Genomic DNA, 26998 nt, shown 5'->3' on the forward strand with positions numbered 1-26998 from the left:
AACCTACCAAGTAACCCGAGCCATCCAAGCTGTCAACTAAAAACATCTAGTCAGTCGAAGCAACAAAATTACCAAACCAAATCGAGCACTCTCACACTCTCTCCATCTAACTAAATTTTCAAGCCTCCTTCCTGCTAGTGATGTTCTGCTTTGCCACTTTTTCTCTCCCAAAATATTTATACGCGTATAAACCAAAATAAAGCAAAAAAAAAAAACAACGTAGTGAAATAATTTTCTCAATTCTCATAGAATATACAAATCTTGGCGTTTATGCTCATTTAGATTGAGCGCTCAATGCGCTCACTTTAGCCCACATAGTTCAATGTATGTATGTAAGTTGAAACACACACAAAGTCGCAAAGTCGTCTTCGACGGTGTTTTTGTTGTGTGTTTGCATTGTTTTTGTCGCCGCCACCGTTGTCGACCGTACCACCGGTAACACCACTGCCACCGCCACCTTCATGTCGTTACCGTTGCTCGCACATGTGCGTGTATGTGTGCGGTTGGTGCCTCCTAAGCTGCAAGGATATTACACTACAGTGTGTACAGTGGAGCAAAGCGTTATGTTATACAGTTAGAGTTAGTAAATATTAGAAAGTTAAGGAGCACACTTTATGGGATAGTCAAATATATTTTTTTAATTTCCCACTAGGTGTGACTGAAGAGTTTAGAGGAAAGTCTTTATAGGCGTTTCAAAGAATCGGTACATTTAGTGTAATTTAAAAGCTTTAATGCTAAATTCCCTCCTTTGTCGAAATCTATTTTATTTTTTTTAAACCTTTTTCTATACACTCGTGCGAATCAGTAAGACTCTTCATTTTTTCTTTTTATGCGTTTAGAATATCTTGGAGAGTTGTTCTAAAAGTTTCTCTTTATTGGTTTAGTCGCTCATATCATATTTCAATATTTATCTGGTTCTTTAACTGTTATATAACTGGTAACGTTTACTTAAATGTTCAGAAAAACCTAAAATTCAGAATTTTTTCTTTATCCTTTTATTTGTCCATGCCTCTCTAAATACGATAATTCGAAGGAATTCCGATTATCAACTAATAAATATGATAACTCGAGGCAACTTGTTCAAAAAAGTTATTTGGGGTAAAGATTTTTACTATAACAAACCCGTTGAATATCATGTAATTACATATTTGATTGTTCAGAGTACTTTGAAGAGACGTTTAAGCAGTTTCTCTTCAAACGTTTATTCGCTCATTTTTCTTTAATTATGATAATTCAAAAAGTATGTGCTGTGACCAATCCCATTGGATATCTTCCTTTTAAAAATTATTTTTGGATATCAAATAAAAAAAAATCATTTGAAATGGGCTCTATTTCTTTCCAAAGTCCAAAATAGTATGCTTATTCCACGGACTTCTTTGGATAATATGGAAACTAATGCTATCAAGAGAGAGTCCTTCAATCATAACTGACATGTCGAAAATAAAAATGTGGAGAGAATTATTCTTCAACAATTGAAATATTTCACATCATTTAGAAATCATCTAGCTTTAAAATAAAGCATCGTCAATCACATTATCTTAGTGCTCCTTTGCGATTCGACGTCACAGAATGGCAACTCCTTTATTTTGGCATTCAAAGCATTCATCACCCTTAATTTTCTCAAACGATTAATATTTAAATTTATCGATATATTAGCGAATCATCTCTTTCAATATTGCCACACACATACATATGTATGTATTCTCACGTACTACCTGACATGACATATGACATTTTTCCAGAACCCACAGAATATCGACTTAGGTATGAATGCAAAAGGGTTAATCCAGCCATAACAATTAAACACTCACGCTCGGTAAACGCACACTGTACGGCATGTGCTAAATTCACGTTACATATTACTTTTATACCTGAATCTTAATCCATTTTAGTTGGGGTGCCAGTGCGCTGTTAAGTGCGCGCGCGGCAACGCGCACTCTGCCCGTGTACGATTGACTTCAAATGCGTTTGCATACACATACACACACACACAAACACATGTAACATAGTATCTGTGTGTCTCTATCTTTTAGGGTATGCCTGCTTGTGTTATGACTATTTTATTTTATTTCGCATTTTATCCCTTTATACATTTTGGTATTTTCTCTATATAGTTATACAGAGTACTGAAATATTTCTGTGCATATGAATAGCTGTATGTATGTTTGTTGGCGCTGGAAGAGTATTAGCGCATACAAAAACAATAATGAGATTGAGAGTAGGAACAAGAATAAGCATAGATACATGCATTTGTTTGTAGGTGTAGAGGTAAAAGTGTTAGCTTTCTTGTTTTATAGCAGCACATGCTTAATGACGGCGGTTTTGCATTGTCCTTGTTGTTGTTGTGGTATCAAATGTTGTCGACTTTTTTCAATTACTTACATTTAATTTTTATAAGTTTTTAACCAATACACAATTTTTAGTTGATTTGCATTTTTAATTAGGTCTAAAATGTATACTAGCCCTACATTTGTATGTTTGTATTCGTTTAGTTTCGCTAAAATGTTTAATTTGTCGATAAAAAGTAATAGCGCGTTGACAATCCATCCGCTACTATTGCGCTGTCTTTGCTTTTGTTGCAGCTGCGGTGGCGTTGGTGCGCGCGCTCATTTATATTTATTCGCTCATTTTCATTCCGTTCATTACGTGTACTTTTCCCCCGTTTGTTGAGCCTTGCTCGGCCCGCCGCGCTCCTTCCGCATTTCAACCGATATCATCCATCCATCCTTGCTATGCTGCTGCTGCTCACCAGCATTTTATGCGAGCAAATACAAACATACATATGTACCTTAATGAATATATTTATATATGTGTGTCCATATATACATATAAATGATTCCATGCCACATTTATGCCACCCGTGTGCTCTTTCAGTTCGATTACCGCTGCTGGCGTGCGGCTTGGTCGCTCCGCCGCTGGTGCCTTTGCTGCTGCCACACTTCTCACTACACACCACTTTGCTTTGAGTTTACTTTGTCGTTGTCTCTGCTTCGGTCTCTGTCTCTGTCTCAGTCTCGGCCTCCGCTTTGCCTTTGCTTTGCTTTGTGCTTATCTATCTCTTCGCGTACACATATACACGCGTACATATCAGTCGATGTACTACTACGTTGAATTTGGTTTAGCGTGAGTCGCCCTGCTGCTCATTATTTGTTTGAGCGTCGTCGTGTAAAGTTGTAAAAAGAATTTCAAATCGTACCTCTCTTTGTCAACGTCGTTAGCGCGCGCTGGAGAGCAAAAACCATGCACGTTTCATACACACACACACACACACACTCAACAAAAACAAAATCAATTAAATAATAACAATAAATAAATTAATTTTATAAAAATCCACAAAATACAAAAACAAAAATAAATAAATAAATTTAGTGCTTAAAAGCGAAATGTTTGAAAAGGAAAATTTGTGTTTAGTGTTCGAAGATGTGTCAAGTAATGCCTTTGTATGCGGTGTATAGGTGTAGCAAATGAAGAAAGAGCACACGTACACACACACACACGTGTATGTACAAAGCTATAAGCGTAGCAAAAGGCATATAAGTAAACAAAAAAGCATAAAATCCAAACTAAACGACGAGATGTATTGACGCTTAAACTAAATCATCATCATCGTCCGTTGTCACCATAGTAGTTGAAGTGTTTGTTGTTGTTGCCGCCGTCACCGACACCAACCCAACACCGTCTTCGTCTTCATTTCCGTCTCCGTCGCTGTCGCTATTGCCGAAGTCGATTTCGAAGTTGTGCGCCCATAGTCGCCGTTCCCATCTTCGTTTGCGTGTGTGTGTTTTTTCGTCGTCGTTGTTGTTCTTGTGTTGTGCTCACATTCGTACCACTCGTTCGCTCGCGTTGTTTTATATTGTACATAATCATTATAATTATTAGTATTATTATTATTAGTTGTCGTTATTGGTTTTCGTGAATATTGATGATATGTGTGTGCGTTGTTGTTGTTGTGCGGCCGCCACATTTGTGATTACCTACACAAAGCGCTAAATATATGCAAATAATAAAGCAAAACCAAGCAAATCAACGCCAATTTAAAGAATAATAACAACAAAAACAAAGCAAATAAGCAATAAAAAAGCAGCAACAACAAATTTAAGCAAAAGACACAAGACTCTCAACTCAACGTAGGCAAACAAGTAAAGCAAGCAGGCAGGCAGGCAACAAAAGAAGAAACACTTACGAATAACAACAGGAAAAATTTTTGTACATTCAGACAATCGCACGTACAATACAACCGACATTTATTCATACAGATACATGCAAACACATGTACATATATGTATGAATAATTTGCCATACATATGCTGAGTGCCTCTCGTCTTTGACGTCGAATAAATGATTTATAAGTAATTAGTGCAAAGATGAAGTGGTGGAGAGTGTAGTGTCTTATAAACGTATGTACACCTAAACATACATACATACATACACACATATACATATAAGTTATTTATTATAATGCAAATTAATGTGTGCACATGCATTTGAAATAAAAAGTTCAATTTAATTCAATGATCATTATTGTGTCGAGGCTTTAAGCGGTTGTTTGGTGCTCCTCCACTTGCGTAGTAAAATAACTAATAAAAAGTATTAAAGTAAAATCGAAAAAGAAAACCATAAAAAAGTGTTGTGAAATAAATTTGTAAGTTTAAACCGCACAAACACACTCACAAGTCTGCATGCTTTCTCCGATGAATTGTGTTTAATTGACGCAACTTCTAACGGTCTGCTGGTGGTGTACACACGCCCACCCCGCACCGCTTGCGCGCAACACCGGCCAGAACGCTACGTGGTCGTGTAGCCTAAGCACTATTACCGCTTCGCAATGGAAGTTATCAAGCCGATGGATTTTAGCAGTTTTTCTGCATTTTGCGAGCATTTGGATAAATCGACGAAAAAAGCTACAAACACCACCACTACTACTGCTGCCGCTGCTACGGCCACAGTAACAGCTACAACAACACCCCTAATACAAGCGACGACAGTGAATGGTGTTGCTGGTGCGTCGCCTGCTTTGGCATTAGCACTAACGCCACCCCCGATTCCCAATCTCGTTAACGGCAACGCCAATAACTATCATCAGTATATCGAGGTACTAAGCGACTATGATTGTTGTAAAATACATACATACATACAAATGTAACCATTTTGGTAGTGTTGCAAGTAAATAAGTTTAAGTTTAATAAAAACCGTAAAGTATTACACCAGATTTTGAAAATGTAGAATGACACAATCGAACTGCTATGCCTGAGGGCCAACCAATTTTGTTTGAGTTGCAAGTAAAATGAAGCCATGAAATGCAAAACTAAGTGTGTGTGTGTTGAAATGTACAGAAATTTCAGTTACTTATTTTGAGTTATCTAATTTCCATTTGAGTGTTTTTAATTTTATGATTTAAAATTTAAGTTGTTTTTGTAGCAATACTTTTTTGATACCCTGAACATGGCATATTGAGTTTACGCAGTTTGTAACGCCCAGCAGGGACTAGTTACTCAGTTTTTGAGATATCGTTCTAAAATTTTGCACACATTTTTAGTTCCCAAGAATTTGGTACGTCAAAACTGCCGATAAAAGAATACTATAGTACATAGCTGCCAGTTTATATGGACCGATCAAATCAAGCTCTTGTTTGGAAAACTTTTTTATTTGACTGGTCATCTTCACGAAATTAAGCATGGGTGAAGTCAATTGTACAATTTACGAAGAAATGGTTCAGATCGGACCACTATAGTATATAGCTGTCATACAAACTGAACGATCAAAATTAAGTTCTTATGTGGACTTTTTTATTTGTGAAGGGTATTATCGGTTCGGTGCAGCGATGTTAATTTTTTTCTTGTTTTTCGCTAATAGAAGATTTGTGTTTATATTGTTTATTGTCACCTCTTTCGGTACATTTTTTAATCAGTTAGCCTAGAGGCAAGGAATTTTTAGTCATGTCTCCAATATTCGGCTATACATGTTTCTTGTTAATTACTAAATGCAAATCTATTAATATTTTCAATCAATCACATTTACCAATTTTATTGATTATATTTTGCTCACACTCGATAATTTTTAGTTAGTCGCTAAGAAACTACTTACTCGCTTGATAAATGTTTTCAAGTAGCACTTGTTAATAACAATTTGATATTATCCTCGTTTCTAAGTAGACGAAGTATACGAAACGTTCCGAATCGCATGTAAGCAATGGGTGTAGATTGACACTTTGTCACATACGTACTTTGTTTTGCTCTTCTACTTCGCTGAGCAATTTTGATAAGCACACATTTAAATTTCGATCAAGAGCAAAAAATGTATAATATGTGTACATATGTATGTACATATATTGCTTGCATAGAAACACTTAAAAACTTGCTGTAAATGGCGTTGAATATTTGACTCATGTATTTGCAGTATAATTCTGCGCTTGTTGGGAATGTTTACAGAATTTAGTCGATAGGAGGCGCTGTATTCAATTTACGCAGGAAGTGAATCATTAAGCTCATTATTGCAGAGTGTATGAATTTTCATTTAAGATTTGAACTAATATGAAATACAAGATTGGCCAATAATTATTTCTAAATACAGGTAATATTTTCTAACTCGAATCACCATAATCCAAAAATAAGCTCCGAGCTAGAGAGACTTCGAGTTAAGAAAGGAAATTGTAAGAAATTTGACTGCTATTGACAATTCAAGAGTTTGAGTTGTGGTGAACTCAAGTTATATAAGTTCAAATTATGGAAGCTTTACTGTAGCTTGTAATACAATTTTTATTAAATTTATTACTTCAACTGTCATTAATCTATATTTATAAAAAAAAACTGTGCCTTATTACTAAAATGCAAGCGTGTTAGTTTCCATATTGCGAGCCTTGTTATCAAAATCAATTATAATTTTAACGAGCATTTTGAATAACGAAGCTGTAAATATAGCCTATTACATTTCGATTCTTTGTATTGTAGAGGAAGTCTTCGTTCTAAGCTGAAATCCATCCAACCCTTTTCAATTAATATTCAAATCCACAAACTTTATCTTATTAAATAGTAGCTGCCATTTTTGCGTGGTTTTTATTACGCAATATTATATTTATTTTTTTTTATTACATTTTTTTTATTATTTTTATTATATTTTTTTTTTATTTTTTTTATTTTTTTTATTAAATTTTTATTTTTATTTTGTTTTTGTGACCACAAAAATCCGAAAAACTGCGTGTAGAAAATTTATTCGTAACAGGTCGCGTTCATTGAACTGCCGCTCGTCCCGAAGCTACTACATATGTGTGTTTGTAGTTTTGTTTTTTGGAATGTTTGTTTTTTTCTTCAATTGTCTTTCAACATTATTTCCATTCTCTTTATTTGTTTTACATTCCTTATTTTCACTCTCGCTAATTATCGCTGTATTTTTAAATAATTTTATTTGTGCTATAAAACATATTCGTGTGTATGTATGTCTGTATGTAGTTCAATAAGTGCTCAGCAAAGACAACTTTCGCAATTTCGGTTAATATGTTTATGTATGTGTGTGCGTGTTTATGGTTATCAATTGATTTATTCTTTAAATTGTGTGTAATTTATTGCCTATCCCTTTTAGTTTGCCATAAACTATAAATATAATGTGTTATTTACGATAATCTTAATTGACATGGTCTTATATTGTCAATATAGCTTCGATATTTCAACATTAATTATTCAATTAATTAGTGTATATTTTTTTGTACATAAAATGTAAAATCTGATAATTTGTTTGTTAATTCTGTTATTCATATATTGAGATGATCATATTTTAAATAATTTTGCAAAGTTTTCTCGCATGTTTCGCCAACACATGGTGGTACATACATATATACTACTGTAAATATTTGAAACAGCCAGTACGGTGCCCCTGTAGTGAATGAACTAGTTAAGCTGACAGCTACACTGCGTTCTTACTTTTACAATGATCTCTCTCTTACTTACCGGCAACTAGTTTGTTTTTTTAATGTTAAATGTACCCTGGAAAATCCAAAGTTAGTTTTCGGCAAAAAAAAATATATCAGTCTCCTACTAGTTAAATTATCTGTTATGGACTACATTTGGTTCAAATGTGGAGCAAAATCACAAGCTTATAAGAAAAATAGGCAAATCCTTCAGATGCTACTTCAGTGTTGATGAAAGAATGGGTATTTGTGTACTAATATATTTACATTCCAAACATTGACATTTTTTTGCTCAGAACAACCTTGGATGGTGTGCTATTTCATAACACTATACGCCAAAAATCAATTTTTTCTGAGCATTAGACCAAATACGCTTTTTCGAAAGATCTTGTCGAGTAAAAATAGTAATTTATCGGTTTTTCGAAGATAGCCTCTACAATGTTAACTTTTACCTCGCTACTTCGAAATTGAGCTTATCGAAAGCATTACGCTTTTAGACAGATTTTTTCGATGACAGCCCTTAAAATTTAAAATTTTAACTTGCTACTACGAAATTAAGCTTATCGGGACATTCCGTTTTTCGTTAGATCTTTTCAAGTAAAAAGTAATTTCCCGTTTTTTCGAAGATAGCCCCTAATTTCGAAAATCGAAGTCGAATATTTCGACATTAGAGACTAACTTCGAAAAATGGAGAAATTACTTTTTGATTCAATTCGTAAAAAATCTTTTGGTCCAATACCCGGGAAAAATCATTTTTGGCCTTATAGTGTAATTTATACAACTCTGAGTTTTCGAACTAATTAATTTTTACTATATTGGTTCATAAACTTAAGTGGCCGGTTTCAGTCTGCGAATTAAAGCGTTGTAATTGCAGACACTTTCTTACCTTTAAATCTGTCTGTTTTGTCCTTTATTGGATAAATAAGAGTAATCTCATATTTGGTTTGAAATTCCGTAGCATTGTATTCGCTAGTTCATTACACATCGGATTTAAGGATTCTTATTCCTGGTCGTTGTAGACTTTTCCTTTCAGGTGAATTATTAATATTGAATTTCGTTTCCAAGAAAAATATAGATTCCTCTACTTTTATATAAATTTTATTTTTATACCCTGAACAGGGTATATTAAGTTTGTCACGAAGTTTGTAACACCCAGAAGGAAGGGTCGGAGACCCTATAAAGTATATACATACATACATAAATGATCAGAGTCGGTGTAACCGAAGTTAACGTTCTTTCTTGTTTTCTCTCAAACCTTTATATTCTATATTTGAAAGCCATTTTACTGCTTATTATGGAAGACTTGGCAACCCTGTGTACTATTTTTTGGCATAGCTATAAGTTCTATATTTCATAAATTACCGTGTTTGTTCAGCATAGTGTCGAACCACGTCAGGATTAGAATCGTCCTTTTTTGATTTGAAGAATCTCGAAATTAGCGCAAATTCTTAGCCACAGGCATTATCGATTTTCAACGCAAAAAGTTATTTACTTTTCACATTTCCTAATAATTATTATTCATATTAATTGCTTTTTGTAAATATATATCTACATATGTATGTAAATATATTCCATATTCCAAATGTTATCTTTACCCGCTCACTGAAATTGATTAATAATAACAGTTTCACATACACACACACACATGTAAAAACGTTTGAAACCGTGTAATTATTGCATTAAATACTAAGTCGAATGCATTTCAAAACTCTCGATTCTGCACATACTACATACTACATGTAAATATATCTTTGAGTGCTACTCATGCACTATATAGTACTTGTGTATGTATGTATGTGTTTAGAATGCTTTTGGCTTGTGTCTCCAGTTCCAAATATTACCACTAATAATAACCTTAATCAATTGCATAGTGTTGTTGTTGGTGATTCTAGTGCTTATCCATTGCATACGGCATATTATATGGGCATATGCGCTCTATAATACACATACATACATACCGACATATTCACATGTGAATGCACTACAAACGAACTCGCTCATATGCATTTTAATCATTCATACTCGTATGTATGTATGTGTAGTAGTTTGCGCAAGGCTCTTTACACCGTGTTCGTGTGCTGTGAGTTATGAGCACTATGCGATGCGCTTCGGTACCCCCTTTTTCGGCGTTTGACACCGTACACCGTACTTGCACTGCTCAATGGCGTTTCCACGTTTGTGCGCTTCCTTCAACTCACCATATGTAATATGCATGGGTGTGTGTGTGTGTGTGTGATATACTTTCATATGCAATTGGCCTCACAGGATTCATTTGTGTATTTATTTTATAAGCAAAGCGCCCACTGTCATGCTCGAATATCCATAGTCATACACGTACCTATAACAAAGAAATTAGGGGTGTAAAATGGTTTTTACTTTTATTTATTATTTTCCATGCAAACATACATACGTACATGAATATATCAGCGCTTTTATCCAAGCTTACACACAGTCATTCATTCATTCATACGTATATATCAAGCATACATTTTATTCGCTCACCATCATTATAAAACCACCTTCATCTCCCTACACGCATACATACATACAAACATCTGTACGTGTATTTTGTTCTATTTCATTTCATTTCTATTCAGTTTTTTTTATTATTTTTCGTTGCTTGAATTTCCTCCTTTTCGCTACTGTCACTTGGGTTGTGACGTCTCGACTCTCACAGTAGTATAGTTAGTATAACGGCGGCGACGGCATCGGTATCGCTCCGTTGCCGTTGCCATTGCTGCCACTGCTCTTGTTTTTCGGTGGCTCTAATGTTGGTGTTGTTCTTGTCGTTTGTCATTGGTTGTTTAAGATACCTACTCGACTCAACGCAACGATTTGCGAATATTTCTCATTAATGGGGGAGGCTGATTGACTACTAGCGCGCTGGCAATGTAGCTGCCTTGCCTTGCCTGCCTGCCTGGCTGGTTCACATTCGAACTACTGGGTACTGGGCAATGTTGGTTGGGTAGTTTAAAAGCAGGCGCGCGCTCCGCTTTTGGTTATACTATGTATTTATCTGCCAAGCTTATGCTTGTACCTATATGTTTGTATGTATGTCTGCACCTACTGTTTGTGGGTGTGTGTGTGTGTATGTTTTCAGTCTGTGCGACTAACGTTTTGTGCGCCTTTTTATATTTATTTTAATGTGTTTGCAGAGTAAGTAGCGATTTCATGTGCTTATGAAGACGAAAGGAAAACGATTTTTTCAGTCAACGTGAAACGGAATTCAAATTGAAATTGTGTTTCGTTGAATATTCGTTGTTCTCTTCGTCTGCAGTTAAGATAAGCGGCATTGTGTAGAGCCAGTTCAGTTCGTTTGGATTTAATTGCTGTGGCTCTTTAGTCATCAATATATTTTATTTGTTAGCACGTACTTCACGTTTCTTTCGTATGAGTACGAAAACACTTTATACTAAGCGTTTCGAAATTAATTTCGAAAATTGTTAAGTTACTTCTCGCTTTATGTGCTTCAAAAATGTGCTTAAATTTTAACTTTTTTCACTCTTTACGTTTTTAAACTATTTTTGAGAATTTATTTGAAGCATACCAAATTTCTTCAAAAAAAAAAAATAAAAGAAAATTGAGAATTTATTTGATTTATATTCATTTTTTATTTCAAAAAATATATGAATTTTTTTTTCAAAACATATATAAACTTTTTTTTTACAAAAAATTTATTATTATTTTTTTCAAAAATATATTACTTTTTTTTTCAAAAAATTTATTAACTTTTTTTTTCAAAAAATATATTAATTTTTTTTTCAAAAAACAAAAAAATGTTTATAATAGGATGCCTTAAAAAACAATTAATTAGATATTATGGTGGTTAATTGCGGATATTTCAACCCTACTGTACGTATCAATCGTAAACCACTTTTTTAGAATTTACTAACCCAATTCTTTGTTCACATTAATTAGCGTATAAGTACTTTATTCACAAAACCTTATCTCCATATAATGATATTTTCAACAGTATTGAAATACTTGAATATATTCGGAGGCCTCCAATGATTCATTCACTTAAAGATAAACAGCTCGACTGATCCTTCATCATGCTTAACTTTCGGTTTCAAGTTTTTGAAATTGATTCTTTTGAATTTTTCCAGATTTTCACTTAATTTCGAAATATGTTTTCTGCAAAAGTCAATATGCTACTTAAGGTTGGGTTTTTATCAATTAAAAAAAATGTGTGAATATCGTTTATATTTTTTTTAAATTAATTTATTTTTTTTTTTAATTAATTTTTAATCTGTTTTTAATTTTTTTTTTTCATTTAATTTATTTTTTATTTTATTTACTAATTTTTTTTTATAGTTTTTATTTTATTTTCGTTATTTCTTTTATTAGAGTTAACATACTTCGAATAAGATTTCGATATGGTTTTATTATTATTTTTTTTGTTTGTTTTTTTTTCTGCATTAGCTTCCATTCATCAGGACTAAGCAGTATTTACGAACAATTCTTTGGTTCCTACTTTTTAATATTTTTGAAGATTTCTGTTTACGATTTAACTTTTTCGCCACATCCGAACTGAATCTAGCCTGTGTTGATATTCGTTGGCCCAAAAGAAATAAGGAATTGAGAAAATATAACGTTAATTTGTTTTGCTTTTTTGTTTATTTCTTTAAAAAAATGTCTTACAACTTAATCACCTGATGTTCGAATATCCGAATACTTTTATATACATAGTATAAATAATTACGAATATGAACTGTAGTACTCCGTACTACCCTGTGTTCAGCAGTGGTAACTGTTGATCTATATGAATTCCCGTACTTTCGAAAATGACAATAAAATATTTGTATATTCGAATATGAAATTATTATATCTAATCTAACCTCTTCATATTGCTGAATAATTACCCAAATGAATGCCCTTTGCTATCCGGTGTTTAAGAATTCCATATGAAAATGCATATGATTATTCGAATATACGAACTTATTTTTGGAATGTTTCTAATTGTATACTAAGTTCATAAAAATTTTGTAAAAAGGCTTATTTATACTGTTTTCCAAACTTTACTTATAAACCACCCAATAATCTTAAATTATTTTCACAAATCGTTTTTCCGACAATGTTAAAATTAAGCATTTTCATACAACTACTGCAAAATTTGTAGCTACATACAAACTTTGTATATTATTTATATACATACATACATTTATATATGAGTGAGTGACTTAAAGATACGGTTTAAATCAACATGTTGTACATATGTATGTATATATGTGTGTTTGTCATTTATTTGTGTTATCACTATTGTTTCGGTTTCTTAGAAATTTCTTCAATTCTTGTTAAAAAAAATACTTCTCTCGTTAATGTCAAATAATTTATTATGTAGATAATATAAAACTGAAAACTTTCTATACCTGATCCTGAAATTCCAGAACTCCATAAAGGCCCTTGAATCCATGTTTCCTCATTAGCATCTAGCAGTATATTGGAACTTATCAATATGCTGGGGTTAAGTGTGACTTAGCGACCTTAGATCGCGGTGCAATTCTCATCCATTTATTTATCTTATCTTAATTATATTCACTAAGCATGATAAAATTATATAGTATTTCAGGTAGCATGAGTTTGGTTGGTTTTGGATTAATTTTTACTTTCATGTGTACATATTAAGATAATATAAATTATTCATTTAGAAAATGCAATGCACTAAATACTAAACTTCTTCGTTTATTAAAAATTTACTTAAGCATTTAGGGTATTTTATGGCTTCAAAATCTTTCCTTAACTATATTCACTAAAATTTTACTACAATAAAATCGGATGTCTTCAAATGGCACAAATATCGATATTGATATGTTACCTAAGCAATTATCACAAAAATGTCATATGGAAATTTATGCAGCCATTTGTGACTTGATGGATAAAAGTATGTTATACTCAAAAAGAGGCCGCCTCTAAAATCCAAACTTTAAATGTTAACTAGAAACTAGAAATTTGCCATGCCTCTGAAGTTTCCTTGTGGGTGTTACAAACATTGTGGCTTATTAATAGCGTTTTGTTTTCTCGATGAGAATTTTGCCTCATTATATAGCAACATTGTGCAAATATTCCATGACACCCTGCAAAAATACTCAATTTTGGAAATGATAAAAGAACCAAAAAAATGGAACCCTACTATAAATCAGCTGTTGAATTGTTTTCGTTTTCATAATTAGTGTATACAATACATTAAACTTGTTAGACTTTAATTTACGAAAATAATGAAAATAAGTTTATCATTTAACACTATTTTTTACCACTGAGTCTGAGTAAGCATTCAGAACGTCTTCTACGAATCCTTTCAGCCTGGGTAGGGATTTTCTTTAAACAACTAATATCCTCATTTCCTTCCCTGAAGATGATGAGGATGAATCGATCAACTCATTCGCAATTCCCAATAATGATTTTAATAAAACTAACCGAAAAAAATTAAACTAGAATTTGCCTCAACATTTATTTTCTTATTAACGATAGACTTATCAACATCTGTTACTAAAATACTTTGATGATCCACTTTCAATTTATATGATTGTCTATATTGTATTTGTATATAAATTTCGGAAGGATTTACTAATGCTTTGCACTTACCTGGAATTCCGCTAAAATCATGATAATTCCACCCATAAATTACCAACACAACATTTCTGCTTTACACATTTAACTTGCAAACACAATCAACCCCCGCATATGCATATACATACTCACTCTTACAAAACTCACAAAATTCGCTAAATTAACTTTGACATATAACGACTAAACATTTGCTCACTTCAATAATTTTGCAGAAAATGGAACGTCAAGGCAAAATGGAGTTGGCAGCCAAGGAACGCGAGAGCCAACGTCTACAACAAATACCCAAGAAGTGGAATCGCCGCGAAGAATATGAATTCTTGCGTGTACTCACTGGTTATGGTGTAGATCTGCAGCCACCTACCTCGCTGGGCATCGTATTGGCGCCAGACTGGACGAAATTTAAGCAAATGGCGCATTTGGAGCGCAAAAGTGATGAAACTTTAAGCGATTACTACAAAGTATTCATAGCGATGTGCAAGCGCAAGGCCGGTGTCAAACTCAATGAAAATGAACGTGGTCTTGAGGGCATCATTGATGAAATCAGTGAAGATCACGCCAAACTCATACTGGAGCGGCTGGAATTGCTCTCGAAATTGCGTGAAGTCGCTAGACATCCACAGCTGGAGGAACGTCTGAAGTTGTGTCAGATGAATGCAGACACACCGGACTGGTGGGAGCCGGGCAAACATGATAAAGAACTCATAGCGGCCGTGTTGAAGCATGGTCTTTACCGTTCGGAGACGTTCATTTTCAATGATCCGAATTTCAGTTTTGCTGAATCCGAAAAGCGTTTTATACGCGAATTAGAGGCACAAATACAACGCTCAATCAAGCTGGAGTCTTTCAATGCTGAGCGATTGCCAGCGTCGATGCCCATTGTGAAGGGTGAGATAATCGATTTAGACGATGAATTGCTAACAAAAGATAGCCTAATCAAAAAGGAACAATTCACACCTGTTAAAACTGAAGTGAAAGCCGAACCTCTGGCAGAAGTTGGCGATAAACTCAGTGCAACAAAAGCCGAATTAGAAACATCGGCATCTGAGACCGATGAACAGGTCAGTAAGAACGCTGATGACCATAGCGATGTCAGTGAAGAACGCAAATCAAGCGCTGAGCAGACAGTAAATAGTGAAATGGCGGCTCAAGATGCTGCCAAGGATTTGGTTGCAGGAAACAAAGACGCTGATGTGATACATGAGATACCAGATGATGACCCAGAGACCGATACTTTAAGCGCGCACGATAAATCAACTGACGAGATTTCGGCTGAAAAGCTTTCCGCTACTGCGACAGAGCCAACTACTGATGCAATATCCAAAGACGAATGTGAAAAAATGGATGTTGATGAAAATGCGATCGCGGAAAAAGACACGGACGATGCTGAGCGTGAGCAGTCCAAAGAAGTGACGACGAACGATGTTGGTGGCTCACCCGAAACTGAGCACAGTGCTGCTGAGAAGTCAGAAATCTCAGAAAAAACTGAATCAACTCCTACCGTTGAAACAGAATCTAATGCAGATAATGATGACGATAAAAAGTCAACTTCTTCGGCTATTGATAGTGAGAAAAACAAATCTGCTGACAGCGAAGATGTTGTCATTGCACAAGAAGACGGAACGAATAAAGATGCCGTTGTCGCTTCTAATGCAGATGCTGAAGACATCAAATCTAAAGTAGATGATCTAACAATCGAAGATGAGAGCGGTGTTAAACCAGCAGCAGCTGAAAAATCAACGGCTGGTAAAGAAATACTGGATTTGGCCGCGCCCAACACCGGTGCGACTGATCCCGATGATGAGGAGGTCATGAAAGAAAAAGAAAAGGCTGTTGAAGAGGAGTGCAAAAAGCAAGCTGCTGAATTGAAGGCACGTTTCCCAGATTTAGAGGTTATACAACCAGCTAACGTAAAACAAAAGCAGGATAAACCCAAATTGGAAATGTGTATGATACGTTGGTTTAAAGACTTCGCGCTGGAACGCCGGATTTCGCACATTGTCATCTGCATTGAGACTAACAAGTGGCCCGTAAATAGAAACTACACCGCATTTGCCGGTTGTAAGGGTATTGATCTGAATATCTGTCTGCACGAGGCCATACCACATCTTAAAAATATTGAGCGCGCACCAACGACGCCCGATGTAATCACCATAACTACCGAACAGGGTGTTACAAAACAACTGCAAACATCGCAGATGCAACAAGTCGCTGGCACCGTGCCAGCTCCAACAGTACCGGTAACCACTCCGCCTGTGGTTAATGCAAATATTACAGGACTGGGACTGCTACCACCACCAGCAGCCGTAGCTGGCATTAATGGCGCTGGCAAGGGTATTGGTAGTATGGCTGCGCCACCGTTGGACGCCAACAGCATAAATGCTGCAGTTGCGGCTGCCGTTGCTGCAGCTGCCGCCGGCAACAATCCAAATGCACTCTCAGCGAATACGCTATCAGCACTGTTACCCGGCATGACCATGACGCCAGCCACCGCAGCAGCGGCGGCGGCCTTGAACAACGCACCAGTGGTGCCGCAGGCCGCGAATATGCCGAGCACTGTGCCATCGCCCTTACCACCGGTCACACAGAGTACGGGCAAGAAACGCAAACGACATATAGCCATCGATGTGGAGACTGAGCGTGCCAAACTACACGCCTTGTTAAATAGTTCGCAAAATAGTGAGTAGAAATTCATGCATATAAAACTCGAGTTGTAAATAACCTTTTGAATTTTTAATTTTCTAGTGGGCCTCAAAGATTGGGAGACTGAAATTGCAAATATGGAGCCATTAGCTGCCACGGCGCAGCCTTCAGGACGACGTAGCGCTTCGGCTGTATCACCGGCGGCGCCGGCAGCATCTGCCACTAATATGTCACTGCAGCCACCACCTGCGCATCAACATGCTTCGTTAGCGCGCCAATCATCCGGACAATTCAGCAAACCGGCCATACCACCACTCAAGACGCCACCAACGCAAATGGGTGCACCCATGGACTTGTCCTCAAGGTGCGTTGGGGAATCTTTAGTTTGAATGTTTTATTTATAACTAATGTATTGCTTATTTTCTTATAGTTTGCCGCGCATGAACATGACCGACATACTGAAGTCAGCATCTAACGCGTCCGGTGCCATTGATTTGAGTGAAGTACAAGACTTCTCAATGCCTTCGAAGAAGTCGTCGACCTCACATTTACAGGCTTCACTGAGTTCCGCTTTTCCATCTATGGGCGGCAAGAGCAAACTTGATGACACCCTCAACAAATTAATGAAGAAGAATAATTGCGTAAGTAAAACTCGCTAATAAAACGCTCTACTAGAGGCAGAGTGTCAAAACAATAACATTCATTGTGACATTTAACTTACAGACTATTGAAGAACCCGTTATCGGCAAGGAGAAGAAACGCAAGAAGCTCGATGAAATCGTGTTGGGTCTATCAGCAGCCAAGGAACAGAAAACCTTCCCTGATCCCTCGCTGCCGTCATCAAAGAAGCCGCAAATACCACCAAGCGTCTCGGTAACGCCAGCCAATCTGCCGACTTCGGCTTCCAATCAAAACCAACAAAATCAAAAGCCGTTTACAATCACTGTTACGACAGTGCCTGGAAGTGAGTTTGAGTCTCTGAGCCTATTTTTTAGCTTGCTGATATATCGCAAACAAATACAGTTATTAACGTGCAATTATTTCTATTTTTTATAGAATCTAAGTCTGGTAGCAATTCTTCAATGCCTTCGCCAGCGTCCGCGCCTTCGTTGTCCAACAGCAACATGCCATTGATGAGCGGCGGTTTGTCATTAAAAGATATTAATGCCTTTGTTGCCCAAACCATGGCTTCGGATCCGCAGACCTTACTTAAGCAACAGCAAAAGATGATGCAGTGCTTGCCACCGGCGCAACGCAAGGCATATGAAGCCATGTTCGCCGAAATAGAACAAGCCATGAAGTTGAGGTTAGTACAAAAACAATAATGCATTTGCTCATATACTATAATTTGTTTTAAATTCCATTTAACAGCGCTAAATATAACGTGCCTGACTCTAAGGTAAATAAATGGTTGACGGACATGAGTACACCACTGACTGACCAGTTGAATATGGACTTCAGCAATGCCGCGGCAGCGAGCACGAGTAGCAATACAAACAGTCGACGTTCGAATCGGCAGCAGAGCAGTAACGCGTCCCATCAATCATCGGTGGCTCAGATGAATAAAGCCGCCGCTGCGCAATCCGCACAATCGCATGCACATCAGCAACAACAACAGCAGCAATCGGCTATGGCTGGCCCTCAAGGCCTGACCGGCGAAGAGCCGGTGCCTGTGGTCAATAAACAGACCGGCAAACGTATTTCGGGCAGCAAAGCGCCACAACTGAAGCGTCTGATGCAATGGTGAGTGATTTGTTTTTCTTTTGTGCCAACAAATGTGTTATATAAAATATTGTATTTGTTTTCAATTAGGTTAACTGAAAATCCTGCTTACGAGGTTGATCCCAAATGGTTGGAACAAATACAGAATCCCATGTCGATACCATCGCCCAAACTTAGCTCTGTGGACAACAGTAATTATGCGTCAACAAGTAAATCGTCGCACGGCGGTCGACCATCGTCCACGTCGAGCAGCTCGTCTTCTGGCGCGCACACGCAACAGCAACAGTCCTCATCGGCACAATCGTCACCAGCGCCGTCGCCCACTGTGTCTTCCAAGAAGTCTTCACGGCAATCGGCGATCGATCAGGCAAATGCCGCCATGCAGTTTGGCTCATTGGCTGGACTAAACCCGAATCTATTAGCCAGTTTACCAGGCCTTGGTGCATTTGATCCAAAGAACCCGCTGGGCGCCTTTGATCCAAAGAATCCTTTGCTCTCAATGCCATTTGCCGGCATGCCCGGTATGGGTAACATACCTGGACTGAATAATTTGAACAACATGAATCTGTTTGCCAGCTTAGCAAGCATGGGTGGACTCGGCAACTTGGCTACTATGGATCCGCAAACACTAGCCGCATTAATGGCTGCTGGATCGACGTTAGCTGGTTTGGGTGGCCCGAATGCCGGCACCGGCAACACTGGTACTGGTAAGAACTCACAATCTGGTGGCTCATCGAGCAAGAAAAACAAAAATGATGCACAGCAAAATGCCATGAGTTTGGGTGCATTGACAGGAAATACTGGCAACAGCAGCAATACTGGTGGCAACAGTGGAAACTCGTCGAATAAAAACGCCAACGCTGCAGCTGCGGCAGCATCGCAACTGACAGGCTGTTTCCCGTATCTGTTCCCTAATCCGTCATTACTTTATCCACCAATGGGTCTTGGCGGCTTGAATCCCTATTCATTGGGTTCATCGGGTCTTGGCTCAGCGTATGATCAATTAGCGCAACAATACAACCTATTAAATGGTGGCGCAGGTGTAACCTCATCGGCAGGCAACTCCTCCACAACGCAGTCAAAATCGCATCAATCTCAATCGAAATCCAGTAATTCGCGTGCATCCACATCGTCCGCCTCATCAGCTGCCTCTGTAGCAAGTCTTATGAACGCAATGGCGAGCATGGGTGCAGCCGGTCAACCACCAACCAGCGTAAGCAGTTCGCAGTCCTCATCGCGCAGTAGCGGTCGTCAGTCGGCGGCAAGTCGCGCTGCCGCTCAGGTAGCTGAAATGGCACAGCTTTCAAGTCTGTTATTACCGGGCACAGATCCTCACCTGCTGGAAGCACTTAGCCGCATGGACTTAGCACAAAGTACACGTTTACTGAGCTCCTTGGGCATACCACCAATCGCTACGCCTTCAGTACAATCATCATCGGCTGATAAACGTTCGTCCAACAGCAATTCAGCTGCCTCAATAGCTGCGGCCCAGCAAGCACAGGCAGAGAAGCAGGCCGCAAAGGAGCAGCAAAAGTGGATGGAGAGTTTGGCACGCGGTCAACTACCCACGGACTTGGCCACATTGCAAGCCTTTTCGCAAGGCAAATTCCCTGCCTCATTGACGGGTGGTAGTCAACCGTCCTCCACGTCATCGTCGGCGACAACTTCGTCGGCTTCGTCGAGCAAGAACGCCTCGAAGGCGGCGGCTGCTGCGCTAGCTGCACAATTGCCGCAAATACTTGGTTTGCCAAGTGATTTTGCACCAGCAATGATAGCCGACATGGCTCATGCGTTGACCGCTCCTGGTTCGTTGGCTAGTTTGGCGGGCTTGACTGCGCCACCAACCAGTAGCGCATCATCAATGATGGGCGGCGGCGGCAGCAGCAGCACTTCGAGTTCATCGAAACGCCAACGAGGCGGCGCCGGCGGTGGCAGTGGCGGTGGTAGTACTAATAGTAATATGCTTGATCCCGATGCCTTGACCAAGGATGCCTTCAAACAACAAATGGAGTACTATACAAAAACATTAGGACTTGGATCCGGCATCTCGCTAATACCCACCTCAGTTGCGACAAGTATGAGCACTAGCGGCGTATCCAATTCGCTTTCGAATGCACAACTTGATGACCATCACAAATCGAAGCGTTCACGTGTCGATTCACATGCGGCTGCATTAGCAAACGCCAAGGACGAACTATCCGCTGCAATGTTGGCTAGTGGCCTGCCCCTCAATCTTGGCGGCGGCATGACCAGCATAGAGAAGAGTCTACGCAGCGGCAGTATCGGCATGGGTGGCGGTGGTGGTGGTGGCGCTACGATGCCCGAAGCCGACAAAGTCACATTAACACCACTCAACTCCGCTGGCATTGCGGCCAACCTGCCATCGCAGACCACCATCACCATTGCGCCACCGATCAGTTCCGGTGCCAGTTCCAGCAGTGAACGCTCCGAACGCAGTGAATCGCGCATCTCATTGACCATCACAAATGCTGCCGATGCGGCGAAATTGCCGCCACCTTACGAGGAAGCCGACGAGCTAATAATACAACCCATACTGAAGAAGCCGCAAAATACACCAACATCGACGGCGCCCAGCATTGCATCGAGCACACACGGCAGCGTCGAAGACTTGGAAGCAGCTGTAGCTGCTAGCATGGGCGGTGGTGCTGGCACCAGTGGCACCACTACACCCACGCCATCAACATCTGCAGCTGCAGCAGCGGCCGCGGCGGCGGCAGCAGCTTCCGCCAACGAAGAACATCGTCGCTCATCCAGCCGTTTGAAACGACCACGCACGGGCAATGATCATTCACTTAGCGAACAACCGCCCGAAAAGCGACGCGAATTGCGCTCAACGCGTCACACGCGCCAATCGAGCGGCAGCCTAGAGACATCGCTGAATTTGTCAACAAATAGCGAGGCTGATGAGAAGAACGAATGAGTACTGCGACGTACCACGCGACTGATGACGAGTAAATAGGACAAACATGCGCGCACGAAGCGGCTACAAAAACAAAAGATAATTAATAAGAAGCATTAAGAATTTGCAAGTATAGTTATGCAAGGATCAAAGTGAAAACGAGGAGAGAGGAGTCAACAGAAATTACTAGTATTAGCTAAAAAATTTCCTGTACGTTTACTGGTTCAACGCCACCAACTAAACGAGTTATCGAATGCTTACTGCTGCTGCTGCTGCAATTCGGTACTCGCTTACAAATGAAATGCGTTTTCTGAAAGTTGCTGCAAATTCACAGAAAACCACACACATTTCACACTATTGTAATGCAATGCTGCCAGGGCAGAAAAAGTGTTGTGCGCGTGCAAGCGCGAAATGGCAACTGCTGCAAACGCCATTTGGTCGCTTGAGCGCCGGCCGACCAGTCTGCCCATCACCAAAACACATGTGCTTGTCAATTATACTGCTGCATTTCAATTCGACAAGTGGCATACGTTTCTCTTTGTTGAACTCTCAGCTGCAGTTGCGCGCCTCTCTCCTCACTCGTATATCTAATAATATATATACATATGTATAAGTTCTCTCTGACATAGTAAATATTGAAGGGCTGAGCAGAGTGTTGAACGGAAATCTATTATGAAAAGCGCTTATAATTATAAACAGATTATAAAAAAATGAACAGTTATTATTATAAATTATTGCTAAAAGAAAACAAAAAACAAAAACAACAAAAAATATTAATATTAATCAATTTAGCTTATAACGACAATTTAATTTAATTGGATTGCTTAATAATTTACGTTAATATTGTAGCATGCACAAGCTAGACTACAGACCGTAACGATAAAAATGGAGCTTACGACGTTTATAATACTGATATCGATCATTGTAACGCATAATGATAGTTGTAGTTGTATTGTAATGCATTGTATTTGTAATAATGATGAGCGTAATTCTCGAAATCGCTTGCAGAATTTAAATACAAAAACCGAAAAGCGTAAATAATTGAATAGAAAACTTACACATATACAATTATATATACATACATATACATAGATATATTTTCTTAAACGTGTGTATTTTATAAATTATATAATATATATTTTTTATTTTTAAACTTTTAATTTTTAATAACCTAATTATTTGTTTTGATTATATTATGGTAATTATTACAGTTTATAGTGTCAAAGAAACAAAAACAAATATTATTAATAATAAAGTAATGCAAATGCAGGCATATTAAGAATAAGTTAGCAAACAAGTCTGTTGTCATTTAATACAAACAAAGAAAAAATACCTAACCTAACAATTTTTTGATTTTATTGGTGATTTTCTATTTTCACACACTTGAAATTTATTTTATTTGTGATTTTCTATTTTCACACACTTGAAATTGTTGCAGCAGCGTTAGCCGCAAGCAAAATCGAATTTGCACCACTTTAGCAATATTTTTTTTTTGTAATTAGCGCCGAAAGTGTGTGTAAGTTTAGTGCAAGCTGTGCACAGCGGCGCTGCAATGCAAGGTCACACGTTGCTGACATATAACAGTTAATCACAGGCATACACATTTTCATACTTCCAATATTGTCATGCAGCAATTTTGCAGGCGCTTAAAGCAAATTCTAACAACTTTTTTCAAGCAAACTTAATTTTGATTAATTGCAATACAATTAATTTGCAACGCCACTTGTAGCGTCTCCTAGAGCTTTTGCTTTAAGTGAAAGTTTCCCAAATTTATTATTTTTTTTTTCAATTTTTTTGAGACTAGTACAACAATTTGTGCACGTGCACCCTAAGCAAGCGCCACCACTTAGTAATAGTTTCATTGTAAACTTAGCTAGCCTCCTTTATTATTAATATTCACTACTAATTTGTAAGCATAATGCCGCATAAACACGTAGCAGAACTACAAACAAACCAATATGCATACACACACATATTTTATTTCAATTGACATTGTATTTGCATTTTTAGTTTATATTTTATATAAAATCCAATAAATGCATTGATATTTGCGCTCACTTTTTATATGTGCATACATACATACACATACGTACATCGTTATATACATATGTATAACGTTGTCTTGTACCATGATTGTCTTTGATAAATGTTATTTTAATTTTACTTTTAATAAAACAAATTATAATTTAAATATTTTATTTCTGAATAAATTTTTTATAACTATTTTGTATGTACATGTATTTTGTGTTTCGGTTTACTAAGCGCTATCTATATTGGGCGCTATGTGTTGTTGCACGCAATTTCTATGTGGAAGTGTTGGTTTAGCAAATTTTCAGTTCATTTTGTGCAAAATCATTGCCGCTTCTGTTAGCATTGTTGGGAATGTTAGGTTCAAGGCGACTGTATTCAAGCGCAATTTTTTAATATTTTGTGGGTTAGTAGAATAAATTGTTCAACAAAAAGCATTAAATATACGTTTGTTTAATAAAAAACATTTTTTTTTTATAATTTTTTTTTAAATTTTGATTTTTTAAATATTTTTTTTTTTCATTTTGATTTATTTTTATTAATATGTCAGATAAATATAATTAATTTCAGTTTATTAAGAGTATTTTTTATTAATTCCCAAAAACCTTTTTTATTTAAAAATTTCAATTCATTTTTTTAATAAACGTTTCTTTTAATGTAATTTTTTTTTAATTTTCCTTTTTGTATTTTTCTAAATATTTTTAATATTCTTTTTTAATTTTATTTATGCATATGTTAGTTAAAGATAGATTTTTATTAATATGTTAGATAAATTTAATTAATTTAAGTTATTGAAAGTATTTTTTAAATTCCCAAAATCTTTTTTTTTTAATTTAAAAATTTTTAATTCATTTTTTTTTAATAAATATCACTTTTAATTTTATATTTTTCTCTTTTTTAAATATGTAATTTTTTTTAAATAAAAAATATTTTTAAGTTTTTATTTTTTTAATTGTATTTTTGTAATTTTTTTCTTTTAATTTTTCGCTGTTTTTTACTTTTTTTTAAGTTATGTTTTTGCAATTTTTTTTTAGATTTTTATTAATATGTTAGATAAATTTAATTCATTTAAGTTATTAAAAGTATTGTTTTAACTTCCCAAAATCTTTTTTTTTGTTTATTTCAAAATTTTAAATCAATTTTTTTAATAAATATCACTTAATTTTATATTTTGCTCTTGTTTTAATTGTGTTTTTGTAAATTTTTTTAATAAAAAATATTTTTAATTTTTTATTTTTTTAATAGTATTTTTGTATTTTTTTCTTTTAATTTTTCTGTTTTTAATGGAATTAAAAGAAAATTATTTATTTTTTAGTTTTATTTTTAAATTTTTTATTTGTAATTAAAAAAAAGTTCAATTCTTCTTACGACATTTTAATAAATTTGGTCTCAAAATTTATTTTCTTTACATTTTAGTTTATCTTTTAGTTTTTAAATTTAATTTTTGTTTTTTTTTTTTAATTCAAATAATTAATTATTTATTAATTAAATTCACTTAATTTTATTTTATTAGAAGTATTTTATTAACTTTCTAAAATCGTTTTCTTTTATCTAAAAGCTTTAAATACATTTGTTTAATAAAACAATTTACATAATTTTAATTAATTTAATGTTTGATTTTATTTTTATTTCAAACATTTTTTCGTTCTTTTAACATTTTTAATTTTTTAAATTCTTTTACTTTTTAGTACCACCTCAGTGGCAACAACATTTTCATAAATGTTTTTTTTTTAATTTAATTTTTTTTAAATACATTTAATACATTTTTTAATTAATTTTTTTAATTTTATACATTTTTATTTTATTTTTTATTTATTTTTTTAATTTTACGTGTGCTCTTCCGATCTTTTTTAATTTTATTTTTTATTTATTTTTTTAATTTTATTTTTTATTTATTTTTTTAATTTAATGTTTTTTTAATTTTTTTTATTTATATTTTTTTATTCAATCAATTATCAATTTTTATTTAACTTAATTTTAATTTGTTTATTGATTAAATGTATTAAATTTCATTTTAATAAAAGTGTTTTATATCTTAATTTAATGCATTTATATATTAAAAAATTTTGAATATCTTTTTCATTTTTAATTTTAAAATGTTTTTATTTTATTTAATTTTTATTTATTTTTAAAATTTAACTTTAATTAAATGTTTTAATATTACATATTTAAAAGGAAAATTTTTAACTTGATTTAATCTTAATTTTTTTTACAATTCTTTTTACTTTTTTAATATTAAACTATTGTTTTTTTTTATTTATTTTTTAAATTTAATTTTAATTAATTTTTTTTTTAATTTTACTTAAAAGAAAATATTTTTTTTTTAACTTAAATTTTGCTTCCATTTTTACTTTTTTTACTTTTAACATTTTTTGGTATTTTTTTTAATATGTATTTAAATAAAAGTAAGCTAGCTAGAATTTTTTAATTATTATTTCTAATTTTTAAATAAATCACATTAAAATTTAAAAGCTTGTCATTTATATAGGCTATTCGGTCGTTTTGTATTTAAATGAAAAACAAAAAAAAATATATATGTATATGCTTGAAAAAAGTTACTGCACCGTTATAAGTAGTAATGAGTAATGCGTGGTCGTAGTGTGTAGATAAGAAAGCGCTAATCAATCTCTTGTAAAGCCTAATAAATTTTATTGTAAATCTAAATAAATTGTAAACACATTTTTCACCATAAAAAATATCAATTTAAAGAGAAACTGAATTTTGATTAATAAATAGTAAATTAAATAAATAACAAAAAAAGAAGGATAAACAGAAATGTTGAAGAAGCTACATACAAGTATGTATGTATATGCAAAAGCGAATATACTTGTAATGCGGTAAATATTACAGGTTAAAGTTCTGCGTCAATAAAAACATGCACACACAGCACATAATACATAAATACATAAAACATATGTACATGCTGTGTCGTTATGTTTTCAAAGCATAATTGCTTTATATTAATAAAGCTACATATTTAATGAAAGAATGAAGATAAAACTAAACAGTTGTAATTATAATATTAACTTATTATGAACTACATACATACATGCATATACTTATATATAAATATTTATACATATGTATTATTTACTTATGTATATTTATGTGAACATGCATACAAACACATTCATAACCTACAATACAAGCGTAAATACTTACATACATACATACATATACATATATGCATGCGTATGCACACACATTCATACATTTAACTA

The 26998-nt window shown here is 35.3% G+C and overlaps 1 protein-coding gene across 13 annotated transcripts in view; it reads left to right on the plus strand.

Moving 5' to 3' along the window:
• Window positions 1–22438, plus strand: part of LOC120767756 (serine-rich adhesin for platelets) — a 75396-nt gene extending 52958 nt beyond the window's left edge. For 10 of the 13 annotated variants that reach the window (XM_040093972.1, XM_040093978.1, XM_040093980.1 and 7 more), the window contains 7 exons: window positions 14680–17143; window positions 17210–17471; window positions 17538–17748; window positions 17831–18071; window positions 18164–18413; window positions 18479–18850; window positions 18920–22438. In XM_040093972.1, coding sequence (XP_039949906.1) covers window positions 14680–17143; window positions 17210–17471; window positions 17538–17748; window positions 17831–18071; window positions 18164–18413; window positions 18479–18850; window positions 18920–21770 — 6651 coding nt within the window. In that variant the 3' untranslated portion in view covers window positions 21771–22438. Of the gene's footprint in view, window positions 1–3365; window positions 5093–14679; window positions 17144–17209; window positions 17472–17537; window positions 17749–17830; window positions 18072–18163; window positions 18414–18478; window positions 18851–18919 lie in introns of those variants that run through there. The other 3 variants (XM_040093981.1, XM_040093982.1, XM_040093985.1) reach the window with 2 other exon arrangements.
• Window positions 22439–26998: the final 4560 nt, after the last annotated feature.

The sequence above is a fragment of the Bactrocera tryoni genome, chromosome 2 (genome assembly GCF_016617805.1).
Source record: "Bactrocera tryoni isolate S06 chromosome 2, CSIRO_BtryS06_freeze2, whole genome shotgun sequence".
Taxonomy (NCBI): Eukaryota; Metazoa; Arthropoda; class Insecta; order Diptera; family Tephritidae; genus Bactrocera; species Bactrocera tryoni.